This window comes from Amblyomma mixtum, chromosome 2, assembly GCF_055824585.1.
Source record: "Amblyomma mixtum isolate Tamu chromosome 2, ASM5582458v1, whole genome shotgun sequence".
In the NCBI taxonomy this organism is placed as follows: domain Eukaryota; kingdom Metazoa; phylum Arthropoda; class Arachnida; order Ixodida; family Ixodidae; genus Amblyomma; species Amblyomma mixtum.
In genome coordinates, this window is record NC_143013.1 from 292556151 (window position 1) to 292569683 (window position 13533).

General features: G+C 46.2%; 1 protein-coding gene across 1 annotated transcript in view; it reads right to left on the reverse strand.

Moving 5' to 3' along the window:
• Positions 1-13533, reverse strand: part of LOC149364493 (uncharacterized) — a 164214-nt gene that overhangs the window by 12548 nt on the left and 138133 nt on the right. The window contains exon 6 of the mRNA XM_089574451.1: positions 844-1397. Coding sequence (XP_089430577.1) covers positions 844-1397 — 554 coding nt within the window. The remainder of the gene's footprint in view (positions 1-843; positions 1398-13533) is intronic.

Consider the following 13533-nt stretch of genomic DNA (forward strand, 5'->3'; position numbering starts at 1 on the left):
TGCGTGCATGCAGCATAAGATAACCATTCAACAGGCCGCCAGGCGAATTCTCGTCCACATGAAAATAAAGCAGCGATGGAAATGCGAAATTGTTGAGCCGATGCCTAAATGCCTGCACTGAAATGACAAAGTTCGAATTTAAGACGCACTTCAAAAAGTCGATTCTTGCCATTTCTAGCGCCAAACTTCAAGCGCAGCTCAGCACGCATGTAGACGCACGCTGGCGCTGACTAAGTGACAAGAAAGGACCTAAAGAGGTGAGCAGTATGAACAGCGCATCGACTGAAGTTGGCTTTTGAAATTCTACTCGTGAGTTTCATGACAACTTCGCCCGCAGCAAGAAAGCACGCATTGCAGACAACACGCCGTCTTAACCGAGCCGTGATGACGACCGAAAACTGAGGACGCTGTGTTGCCAGGCCTCCAAGCAGTTTCGCATATCATCGATTACAAGCATCATCAATGAAAGAGTAATCGCTCTTGCCTATTAACGTCACCCCGTCCGCCATGCGCCGCACATCTATCGATGTACGGAGCAATGCCGGATTCTGTAGAGACTTCGCATTTTTATGTATACGCATATCTGTTTGGTTTATGCCTTTGTTGGTTAAGTATATTTCAGCTTTCCATTTGAATGCAAGAGCCTTCATCATGTGTAATGTAAATAGTTTGTTCTTACGCCTGCATTTAGTTTCACTAGATATGATTTGCATGGGTCCTAACCAGCTTTTAGCTAGGGATCCAGATATTGTCTCAAACACGCTCTGCATAACTGTTCAGAAATAAAATTCAATTCAACTCAATTTGTTGACTGAATGGTGGTACAAGCACTGCTCATTTTACCTGAGGTGTCTCGCCGTTGCTGTTTCCGTTGGAAGACAGCGGAGTTCTCGGCGAGGACTTAGAAACTGGCTTCAGCATGGCTGCGGACGGGAGCCTGTTGTTCTGGGCCGGCTGCTGTGACTGCTGCTGCTGCTGCTGTTGCTGCTGTGACTGTTGCTGCTGTGACTGCTGCGGCTGAGGTGTCGTCGGCTGAGTGACCGCCAGTGGCGGCGGCGACTTGCACTTGAGCTGCGAGCTGTGGAAGATGGTGGTCCTCCCGGCGCCGTCCATGTCTTCGTCTTCCTCGGGGTCCTCGGGACCTCCGGCCACAGAGGAAGCACACGAGGCCGCGTCTGGCGACGGCGACTTGCGCCTTGCGCTCTGCGGAGTCAGCGACGCGGCGTCCGAGTCGCGCTTGTCGTCTTCCTCGAGCGTGGCGTCGTCCTGGCAGATGCCTTCGTCTGTGCTCGCGCTCGAGTCGGAAGAGCTTCCGCCGCCGGCGCCCTTCACTTCCTCGGTCTTGGCGCTGCCGAAGCTCTCCGGGCTGCCAGAATTGTCGTGCACCTCAGCAGTGACTGCGAAGCAAAGCACAGAAGAAAGAAAATATTGTGACATCTCGGCTGCATGCACGTCCTCATCTCAGCGCCGTAGTCTTATAACAATGGTCTACCGACTTTTCTATAGACCTCTTATAGGCTCTATTGCCTTCCTATAGATATTTCGTTTAGTCTGTCTGTAGATAAGTCTACTAAAAGTGTATAGCCATGAATCTATAGATTGTCTATAGTACACTGTCTATAGGATTTGTATTGTCTATAGACTAGTCTTTAGAAAATCTATACTCTTATTAAACAAAAGTCTACTGACATTCTATAGACCGTCTAAAGCAATTTTTGAAAGTGGGTGCCACAATCTCATTAAAGCGAATAAATGAGCGAGATTCTTTGTGCATTTTGCATGCTTACATGTTGTAGTCAGAAACAACATCGAAACTCGGCAGCAAATGCCCTTCAAAAGAGGCTCTCCAACCAACAGCATCCGGCCGACTGAGTTGCACCTGCCAGGCACCTGTTATGCCATCCCAGCAGGTGCTTGCGCCAGGTGCTTGCACAAGGCATTTCGCACTGTGTTACTGAGTTCCGTTTGGGGACACCAGCGTGAACTATTTGACATCGGACAGTGCGAGCGCCAGACAGGGCAACAATGTATGCTGTCTTGCTCTCTACGTCGGCCAAGCCTAATCTTTCAAAAAGACCTCCCTAAATTCGTGTTTTGGTAAGGTGAATTCATAGGGAGTAAGCAGTACATAACGACATGGGCAAAGCGTAATAGAAGTCAGTTATATGCGCCTCGTCCCAAATCGTTGCGTGCGTTCATCTGTGACCTGGCGCTCTTCTTGATTTGGGGGTAATGCCCTCGTCTAAGAGTCAGCCCCGTAATGCCTGTTTCTGGCTTCCTTACAACAAGCAAAGACCTGCCATACCGAGTGAAGTCGAATTAAACAGTTTCAGATGCTCGCTTTCAGTGCAGATATTTAAACGCTGGCGTGATATGAAGAATAGTTTCACCAAGGCAGGAATAGCCCTCTATGTGACTGATGGAAAGCTACGTGGAGAGCTCTTGCTCATATCATACAGGTTCGCACATGACAATACCATTACTAACTACCTATATATGTATATATATATATATATATATATATATATATATATATATATATATATATATATATATATATATATATATATATATATATATATATATATATATATATATATATATATATATATATATATATATATATATATATATATCTCGCGGGAACTCCTTACTCAGACAGCAACAGCCTCAGTTTTTTATGAGTTATAAAATAAATGTTTTTTTTTCTTGCGGGTAAATTAGCATATTTGCGGAACAATTTCCGCCTTCTGAGTGATCGTAGCAGAAGATGGCAGTACTGCAGCAAGCTGCAACAATGTTCGTAAATTCATAATGGGCGCAATAAGCGTAATTCTGTGTACTTGGTAGTCTGAACCGCAAGCGTTACACATAAGAGCGAAAGTGGGAGTATGGAACCATTAAAATCCTAGGCATTAAACGAGGGTACAAACATAAGAACGCCAACGTTTACCAAGCCTTCGTATCGGTCAAAATTCTTCCATTTGCCATTGTTTATGAATGTTTGCCTACGCATAAATTCTATAAAACACACACATTGCGATATTTTCTAGTTTCAGTTTTCACAAGCGAGCAAACAGTACTCGACCTATGGAATTACCACGCTTAAACTTACGATGCGCAATGCTAACCCTTACTTTTGCTTAGGACTGTGTTGAAGGCTTTTTTTTTTGTCACCGCAAACATGGCTTTGTTACCGTCTACATGCTGCGAGCGGAAGTCGTTAAGCTCTTCAGTTGCACCGTTTCTCTAGTGTCTATGTGTACAGGTGCTGTTCTGTTCTGTTGGTGTAGCGCAACCGCGTTCAGTTAGAATAGATAAGCGGGCGAGTTGGTGATACATAATGCAAAAAAAACAGCGCGAACAAACGGGGACTAGACGAAGAATACAGCGCTTGTTCCTGTGTATTCTTCGTCTAGTCCCCGTTTGTTCGCGCTGTTTCTTTGCATTATGTTCAGTTAGAGGACGCATGAGCAGCCATTGACTGCTGTCTAGGCGCAGTGTCTACACCTCATGGCATAACAGGAAAACCGCGTTGTCCTCCAGTCAAACTCTTTATGGACTGGCCGTAGCGTAGGGCAGTTACAAGCGTTGTTTACCAACACTTGATATGTAATTATATCCGTGCACATAGACTTGTGCATGTGCACGGCTATACTATATACTATGCCACAGAAAATTAGCAACATGCCATCTTTAACAGGCATTACAGGAGGCAGCGATGATGCTATTTCTAAATACATGATTTCTAAAAAACGCAGTTTCTTGAAAATGTCGCAAACTGTGGCAGGAACAGTGACAGAGATATAAGCGCCGGCCATTCGCTGCACATTACATTCCATTAGCAGTAGCGACTGACTTGGTACGTATATCACGAAAACGCTTCCACACGTCAAGTTGAGCGAAGCGCGCTTGCACGAAATGCACAAACTCCTTGCCACACCGCACATAACAGCGCGAAACTCCCTCCCTTTTCTCTCTCTCTTTCCGTTTAGCGACGTATTAAACACGCTAATGCGGCCAAGCTGTCATTGAGCTATTGAGATCAGCATCAAAACCATATTCATCATCATCATAAAACGGGCTTCTGAAAATAGTCCATGCAACTACATTAGTGTCGTCAGGCTGCGTCGTACGTTATTTTGAATATGTAGGGGAAAACGTCTGCAGAAATCTGCAGTCTCTATATCCCATGTCTTTACCTCTGGCGAACGGGGAAAAAAAATGCATAGAATAAGCTGTTAGCTGGTAAGAACTTACGACCTCTCCGCAGTGATGTGTACTCACGGTTGCTGCACTCACAGTCCGTAACCTCGCACGGTTCACCTGGCTGTGTTGTTTCCATCGCTGCGTTTTCGAGGCGCCTAACGTTTCCTGACCTCGGCCGGTGCCGATGAACACAGTGCAGTCGGCTAAGGACATCGCGGAAACAGCTGTGCGACTCAGGACGCGGAGTAAGGGCGTTTGATTTTACTTTTTTTGCTTGATTCGAATGCGACACCGGATGTGCGGTCGCAGTGCAGTGAAGTCGTGTGCAAGTTCGTGGAACGCACATGGCAAACATGATTCCCGGGATAGGGCAGTTGGCCAGCTTCCATTCCCGACATCTCCGTATAAAACTCTCGTGCTTCGAAATTGGGTCTTTGACTCAACCTTAATTCTGGAATCGGTGCGGAAGCACGATTTTGTGCTGCGCAGAAGACTACGATAAGCGGGCAGTGCCGCGGGACGGAGCAGATGGAAGTTGATGAAAGTCGATGCTCTGCTTTAAAATTTTTAAACAATTAATATATTTTTTTTTCTAGTTTCAGTCATTCCACTATTCTACTTCGCCGCCTCACGCTTTTTTTTTCGCACAAATACTTCCTTGGCATTCAGCACCGTGCTTTGGCCAGTCCCGCCGCGTGGGCATGTGCCATGTTTACTGAGGTAAACAACAACAACAACACAGCGCGAGTGTGAGCTGCTGCTTAACACGAGGCCTGTTCGGCTGCGACGTTAGCCAGGTGCTCTCGCGCAGCGGCCTTTGAAGCGTACCTGTGTGTGCCGCCCCAGTCGTGGATAATGATGTGAGTTTCTTTTCGTTGTTTTTTCTTTTTGATTATTGTGCTGCACACACATCGGCAACAAAAGATTTTGATAGATTCTGAACATCCGTATGACAGCTTTCGCACTAAAGTGCCTACGTCACGGCGCTCTTTGGATCAAACTGCCCTTAAGCCATTGAAAGTTTCCATCAATTAGCCTGCAGAACTCAAGGGAGCGCCCCCGGACTTGAAAACTCGTCTTTGATTTATGCTCACAAAGTTCACTTTCGCTCAGGTCAGAAAGACATCCGAATTTGCGAACGCCACCCGCGATATACAGGCGGGCATAAAGTCGTCCTCAAGAGAAGCTTTTCAAAGTTTAGAGCCCATTAGTTCCACTCGCCTGTTTTTCTCTACCTTGGCGTAATGCCAGATGAACAGATTTCCATAAGGTTCGTTGTTCACTGCGTCAAACACTGCTGCGATTCCAGTTGCGCAGCTGTTTCCCTCGACCGGGCGCCGATGGGAGCATTTGTTGTGTATCCTGCCTCCTGACAACGCAGATCCGGTACGCGAGCTCCGAAGCAGGGGTCCGTCCTATTGTCGCCACTTTGTCGCTGAGGTGGGTGAAGGTACTCAGGCGCCCAAGTTAGAAGCTTAGGTGCTCAGATGAAATCTTACATCTTTCGTTTCTCGTGCCCAACTCGGGCCTACACGCGGGCACCCTGACTGTCATTCTGGTTGTGCTTTAGAAGACTGCGTGCGGTAAACAGATTGCGAAGTAAAGCAGTCTCATTAAATCTTTATACATGGCGTCGAAAAGGAGAAAAAAAAATGGAGGTGACACTTAAGCTCCGCCTTGAGGGCACGACGAGACAGCAGAATGGGTAAATTCTCATATATGCAGAAGGTCCTTTTGTGCTTTATATTCGTAGATCCCTGGCGGTACTCCTACTCCTCCTGGCGCAGCGGTTAAGCGATGCTCCCAGCGGTGCGCCTTGTGCGACCCAGGTTGCTCTTCCCGATCGACCACTCATTAATTAACTACTTGCCTAAGTAAGCTTATGGCTTACATTGGCTTAAATTAAGCTAGAGCGGACGTCTGCGACCGGCTGCCTACACGGCCGGCTATTCTCTCGGCTCAGCGGCAAAGCCGACTTTACGCCCATATCATTCAAACGCGCAAACGCGCACAAGTCCTGCTCGTGACTCGGATTTGAATATTGAGTCCATTTCGGTAGAACAGCGGCGAAACAGGTTGTAGTATTATAGCTCCACAATTAGTCCAAGTCCTTTATCCACATTTTTAAGAGTAAGCAAAGTGAAGACGAAACCCCCGACTGAGCACGTTTCGCTGTAAAAGCAAACAGCGTCTTGACACGTATTTCCATATCGCACTCAGCGCTCGCGTGTAAGGCACGAAGACGACGAAGCCCGAGTCGGTCGTCGGTGCACTTCGCAGCAAGTCAACAAGCCCTACCTTCGACTCGGAGTAAATAATAAAGCCTCTGGAACAATTGGAAACGTGAGCGAAGGGGCAGCGTGTCCGTTATTCTTTACCGCGTGTGGCCGTCGTGATATAATGACAGCAGGCGCTTATACGGGCCGACCGCAAAGCCTTTTCTTTCGCTCATTTTTACTTTTGTTTCCCTGTTCTTCTTTAGGTTTGCGCATGCCCCGTTTTATGCAACCCTTGCTGTATACGCGGCAGCTGCGCTGACTCAGCCGCGATCGTGACGGCCGGGCCACTTTTCTTCCCAGCACCGACGACGCTGCGTTACTAATCCTCGCGACCGCCTATGCAACGCGCCCAGACGCCATGTCCGGCGGAATTGGGTCAGACGACTTCGTGCGCTCTAAGTACTAACGCCATCATTTGGGAAAGAGTCAAGTTCCCGCAGATGAAGTATTGCTGGGAAGTTTGCATAGTGTTCGATAAAAGGTTTTATTACAAATACGTCACGGCAGAGATGCGTTTCAGTCGCCGGTAGCATCGTCGTTATTCTTGGTTGGTTTATGGGGGTTTATCGTCCCAAAGCAACCCAGGTTATGAGGGATGCTGTAGTGAAGGGCTCCGGAAATTTCGACCACCCGGGGTTCTTTAGCGCGCACTGTCATCGCACAGTACACGGGACTCTAGCATTTCGCTCCATCGAAATTCGACCGCCGCGGCCGGGATCGAACTCGCGTCTTTCGGGCCAGCAGCCGAGCGCCGTAACCCTTCAGCCACCGCGGCGGGTCGATTATTATTATAGTAAGCTTTTTTCTTGAGGAAACATGATGGAAGCACGTTAATGCCCACGTGAGATGAAAACTATCCAAAAATGCAAGAAATAGTCGACTGTCAATGATTCGAACGTGAAGGGGATCGAAAACGTGTTCGAAGTATGGAGAGTTCGAATTGCAGCTTTTAATGCACTTGACTTCGACGGAACCAAAGCGTTAGTTTGAACAAATCGGAAATTATAATTAGGCAAGTTTAATTAAGAAAAGTGCATTGTAGTTATGAAACAAATTTACAGATGAGTCGGACAAGCTCTATATACCAGTTTAACACTTCCGCTTGGTCTTTTCTTTGCTGTGAATGACCGCCAGTTATGTCATTAAAGTATTTTGTAAGAGTTATTGTATTGGACTCGAAGAGCAGAAGAACCCGCGTACTGGAAAACAAAACCCGCGTACTGGGATATCCGCGTACGTTACAGAATTCCAGGCGATCAGAATATTGCAAATTCGATGTCCTCCTCAACAGCGTGTCTCATAGCACAGGCATTAGCGAGCAAAAATACGTCAATTTAAACAAATAACTTGGAAATACTACACTTAGTACGGTTGAAATGAACTTTACTTATTCATTTCAGTTAAAATCCTCACTTCTGTTATAGCTGACACAGCATTATTCGGAGAATTATCGATTATCTTTATCAGTCAGCGCCACAATGGGCCTTTCAGTACCGCTCAGTTTCTGTTGCCAAAATTTCGAAAACAAAAAGGCCGCAGGTTTGAACAGGGTTCAATTTTATACCCCTCAGTCCCAACTATGTATACGCAAACGAGGTAAACAAATGTTACACCACCCTGGTCCGGAGAAGTTTGACTTGTTCATGTAAGTCACACGCGAACGTTTGAGTTACTCCCGTAAAGGTTACGCTCCAGTGAATTTTACCGCATGTTTTTGCGTTCTTCCATGTGAAGGAAATCATCCCGACGTAGCTGCAAGCTAAAACAAAAATTTTGCCCCGCCATAGTAACCCTGATGGAATAGATTTTTTTTTTTCAGTCGCGAAGAGGAGCGGTAACAATGGAGCGAATCCAACACAGTTCGCATAATGAGCGTGAGCTCGTTAGATTAGTTTGCCTTTTTTTTTTCAGAAAGTGGCACCTCTTAGTCCGGATATAGTTGAACCTAGTTATAACGAAGCTGGAGGGTCCCGGCAATTACTTCGTTATAGCCATAGCTTCATTATAGCCCGTGCTGACCGAGTTTCCAAGGGGAATCGTCATTCCTTCTTTATATCCATCATTTCGTTATAAACCGTTTTGTTACAACGAGGTTCGACTGTGCCGTCGTTACGAGACGTCCAAAGAGGCCCTAAAATAGGGCGCTCGGCAAAACATTCTTAAACAACTTTTCAAAAGCCCGATCAAGTTTCTTTCTATCTTAAGCTTAAGAGGTGTTCCTTAAGAGAAACAACTCGAGGATCGACATCAACATGAGCTCTATACAATGACCTCGCCTGTCATAGCACATAGCTCCACACCTGCCTCGTCTGTCTGAAGGCCGTAATAGCTCCTTCTATGTCGATACCTATTATACAAGAGGCGGTCCAGAACAATGCCCGCTAACACGAGTCCCCCCCTCCCCGTTAACAAGGTAGAAACAAAGGCGACGTTTGTGACAGCCCTGCACTATACAGCCACACGCGCGGGACATATGGTTACCCTGAGCGCGTTTCGAGTCCACGTCTACTCAATGTAAGAGGGATCCGATTTAGATGCTCATGCGAGGTCGCTCGAAGGCTGCTCGCAGGCAGTTGAATGATCTTACGTGTGGAACTATCCGGCGCGACTTCCCTGTCGAGGCAGCGAACGGGAGAACAGCGACCCGAGCCGCCCGGGCGCGACATGTGAAACACGTCGCTGTGTCTGTGTTTGCCTACCCCGTTCAGAAACAATGCAGCCGGCTCTTCTGAACGCGTGCCATGCGGCCGTTGACGCGCCAAGGTTCCCTCGCTCTCAACGCGTGCGCAGGAGCGAGCCTTCGTGAAGCGTGCAGCCTTGGCGTGCGTCTTCTTGCGTACCGCGCAGTCGGGGCGTGGGTACAGTTAAAGGGACCCTTTAATGATATCGGTGGACATACTCTAGTGCAACATATCTGTACAGGTAGCTTTTGAAAGCTCTGCGTAGACCCTATGATTTAGAAATAATTTTTAAAAATCGCGGCTCGCAATAGCTCGCAACCGATTAGGGCGACACTTCACCGCCACGTCCCCCACCCCGATGACGTCAGTGGGCTGTATAGGCAGCTATTGCGAACAGATTTTTAAAAATTTGTTTTCCAAATTACAGGGTCCGCGTAGAGATTTGAAATTTGATCCGAATACCCGCAAAGACCACCTTTACAGGTCTGTTGCATTAGAATATGCCCCTAGAAATCATTTCAGGGCCCCTTCAGGGTTCGTGGCTCTTGTCTGGCACTGTCTGTGCGCATGTCACAAGTCTTTCCCGAAAGGCTTCAGAAGGGAAAAATTGTTTATCAAGCGTGAAATCCTTTCAGCTGACATCCTCGGAAAACTCAGGCGAATAAACGTCCCGGAGCCGTGGAGAAGTCGACGCCGAACCTGTAGCTGAAGTGAAGGCCGCACATAAAGCAGGAACTGAAGCCGGTCTTGAAGCCGAAACTTTGACTCGAAGTAGATATCTTTCTTAACAAGGGAATACTGGATGGACATAGCCTACGCACCATTTGATGACTAGCAGTCAACCGATAGGCCAAGAAATAAAAATGCATAATCAACGCATTCTAAGAGAGAGCTCGCTAAATTGAATTATTGACTCAAAAGATAAAACCTTCATTTGAATTATCATTTCCATTTGGGATGCTGCAATAGAAGAAAAGAAAAAGAAAACGTAAATATCTTCATATTAAGCTGTAAATAAAGAGGCTTGAAAGTGATGCTCAAAATGCTTTTAAACGGTGCTGCTTCGTGCCTGTTATATACGAAGACGCGGAATTCAGTTGAGAACACTGAAGACGCATGAACACACTTCGCGCTTCTCAGCAATGAATACTCTCAAGTACAGCGTCCATGTTATGACAAAATGTGTATACTGCGTGGATTTTTGACGTGCTTATGAAACCACTTCCGTGAAATCTGCTGCAATCGGCACGTTTCGGGTTCTATACTGCTGTGCCTGTTTGGTGCTGACCAAGCAGTTCTACTGCAGCGTGTGGACGTCTGCTTTCTATATTTCGTAACATCCGGTCGATGTCTACTGTTGCCGTAAAGAAAAAATAAAGAGACTTCATCAAGCGCTTGCGCTTTACGAGAAAGACAATCGCGGCTCATATCGAAAATTGTAGATATTGTAAGCAGCCTTGAAAATTTACGAACAAATAACAGCTGCCCACGGAGCCACCCTTCGCGGGGTTGAGCCAACAACTTCAGCAAGCAAATATTTGTGACGAATTATGCACAATAATTGGGCGCATAAACGATGATATATTATTTTTACATGCTGGAAAAATGTTCCGGAACACGGTTTTGGCGAAGAATTATAGATGCTTTGCCGCAAGAGAGACTTGGTTGAGATTTATTGGCCAGACCGTATTTCACGCACTTACTGAGACGCATATGTCTTTTCTGGGCTGCATTCGACGACCGCGATGAAATTAAAATTTTCGCTAATATTGCCTTTCGTGGCCCTTTTATTACGGCTGCATATAGAATACATGAGAATACAACGACATTGCCTTTGACATTCAACTCTACAGTAACGTCGAGCTAACGGGATGTCAGTGACTCGCGTGAAGCTTTCTCTCGTTAGGTTATATCTCGTTCGATAGAACCTCTTGTCAAACAAAACAGCTGGCATCGTCACTTCGTCTTGATAGAATTCCTTCATTTTTTTTTTTTACATTCTTTCTCGGCAGGGACAAGCGCCTTTGAAATAGCGGTGTAATGTATTCCTGCTTGATCTTAACTGGCTTGAGTTCAAAGAAGACAAAACACAAAATTCGCGCGATAAGACATTCACCCGGAGATAGCTATTTCAGTACGTATTCTTAACACGCCCATGGTAATGGAATTAAGGATCGGAACGGTTAAACAAAGATGACCCTCTGAGAATATACCTTCGGGACGCATCATGAAATGAATTGTAGACGGCGGGCCTAGGCACGGATATAAATAACGAAAACAATGACAGAACCTCGCTACACTTTTCCGGTGTCGTTGCGTACAAGACACTGATCTCTGAACTCTCTCAACAAGCAGATACCCCAAGATGGCACTGCCTGCTTATAAAGAAAGGCTGGCACGCCTGCTGTTTGAGAGGATGACCCTGACGGGTCAGAGGTCAGCTTGAAATGACCTCGAGCGACGCATGGCGTCGTAATCGCCTGATTGCTCGACTGTTGTACCCCGTTATAGCCGCGGCGGCTGCCACGCTCGTTGTATATAAACGTTTCAAGCAATGTTATGCAGCATCCGACAATGGCCATCGCGGAAGCAATCGTGGTCCAAGCGTGTTCGAGTTCGTGATGATGACTACGTGGCGGAACGTGCTGCCCGAGTTGCCGCTTACGATGACTCCGGCTGTAGTGGAACGAAGTGAAGCTGTAATTGGAGCTACAGGGAAAATCGTACTATATTCGTTCCTTGCACGCCCATAATACGATTGCCACGACGGGGCAGCGCGCAGTGATACGCAGAACACAGCTATGGCACATAAGGCCAATATATATATGCACGTTCAGAGCTGCGCTCATGAGATGGTCAGGTTTGAACGTGAAAATGCTGTGCGAGCGCTTAGAGTGTTAGATTGCCGCTTAGACGAGCAACGACAAACGCCGAGTCCTATGTAAAAAAAAAAAGGTATGCATGATGCCGGCTATTGAACTAAAGGTTTCTAGCTGGTTTAGGCAAGTAACTTGAACCGTGGTTAATTATGACCACGACTGAGGTTGTCTGTGAGTAAGGTCGTTGATCCGTTTCTGCTAAATAATGTATTCAATCCTAGAGCGAGTTACTAGGAAATGAAGAAAAAAATTAAAGGGGGAAATGAACATCCAGTTGCGCAAGGAGTACTAGTTCGATGACAGGACGGATAGGCCAAGAAAACTTGTCCTTGCATAGAGAATTAATCGTTCTTGAATGCAAGCGCTGCAGCAAGTTTTTTTCTTTTTCTTTAGGCGGCGAGGAGCAGTCGGAGGAGAAAGATCATTGAAATTCAGCGCAGGAAAAAAAGAAAAATGCGTGCTGAACAAGCGAGCAAGGCGTGATGTATCGTCGAGGTTGCACATGATCGACTGCCTTGTACAGACTTCGGCGAAGTGCCTGTCTGGTGCACACTGGATCTCATCGGAAAGAGGCGGTTCTGTTAATGGTGACCAAAGGCTTTGTTAAACCGCGTTTCTCGAAGGCTCCTTCGTTCAACAAAAATACAAGATTGCAAGTGAAACGCAGAGCGATAAGAACTTCATGTGTGAAAAAAATATATAAAAACGAAAAAGAATGCCAGCTGCGCTATGGCTCAGTGGAGAACAGCTGAGAAGCCGCAAGACTCAGTGCAAAGTTAACAAAGGGTAGAAACGCATGTCTGAAGCAGTTGCTTGAGCAGGCATACACAATTGAACAAACGGAGAAAAACCTTCGCATTCAGGCCTTACTAATGGATAACGGAGTGCCTGCATTGCCCGTAATTATTATGCCAACCTAATTATACTATATATGCCCCGGATAAGCGATTCTGATACTTGGTACTAACTGCCCCATGCACAAGTACTCCTGTGTTAACTGCACAGTTAACAGTTAACAGTTATCGGCACCCGGAGCTCGCGTATTAGGTAGTTTACGTAAATCAAAATACCACAAAGAAAGCAAATTTTGTAGACAGTAAGTACAAAATTATTGCACCGTACTTGATCGCATGGCTCACTTTTCGACTGGGACTGAAAACTTAATATTCGACAGTACGCAAAACTTTAGAACATATTTTGCACTTTTTCTTTCAAAGAGTAAAAAATGTGGCAGACAGCACAGTATCAGTGAAACATCTCAGCACCATGTCGCTGAGTATTTAAGCACGGAAGTAGATCTCAGGACTTTCCTTAAGGAGTGCTTTAAATCACTCTGCGTTGATTTTCATTCCAGTGTGCTGCTACAAAGTGACGCAGATTTATAGTTTCTTTGCTCCCAAACATTTGTCCTGAGACTCGGCCAAAAGAACGAAAAAGAAGCGCACAAATTTAAATGATATATCTAGCTCTTTGCTCCTAATGGCC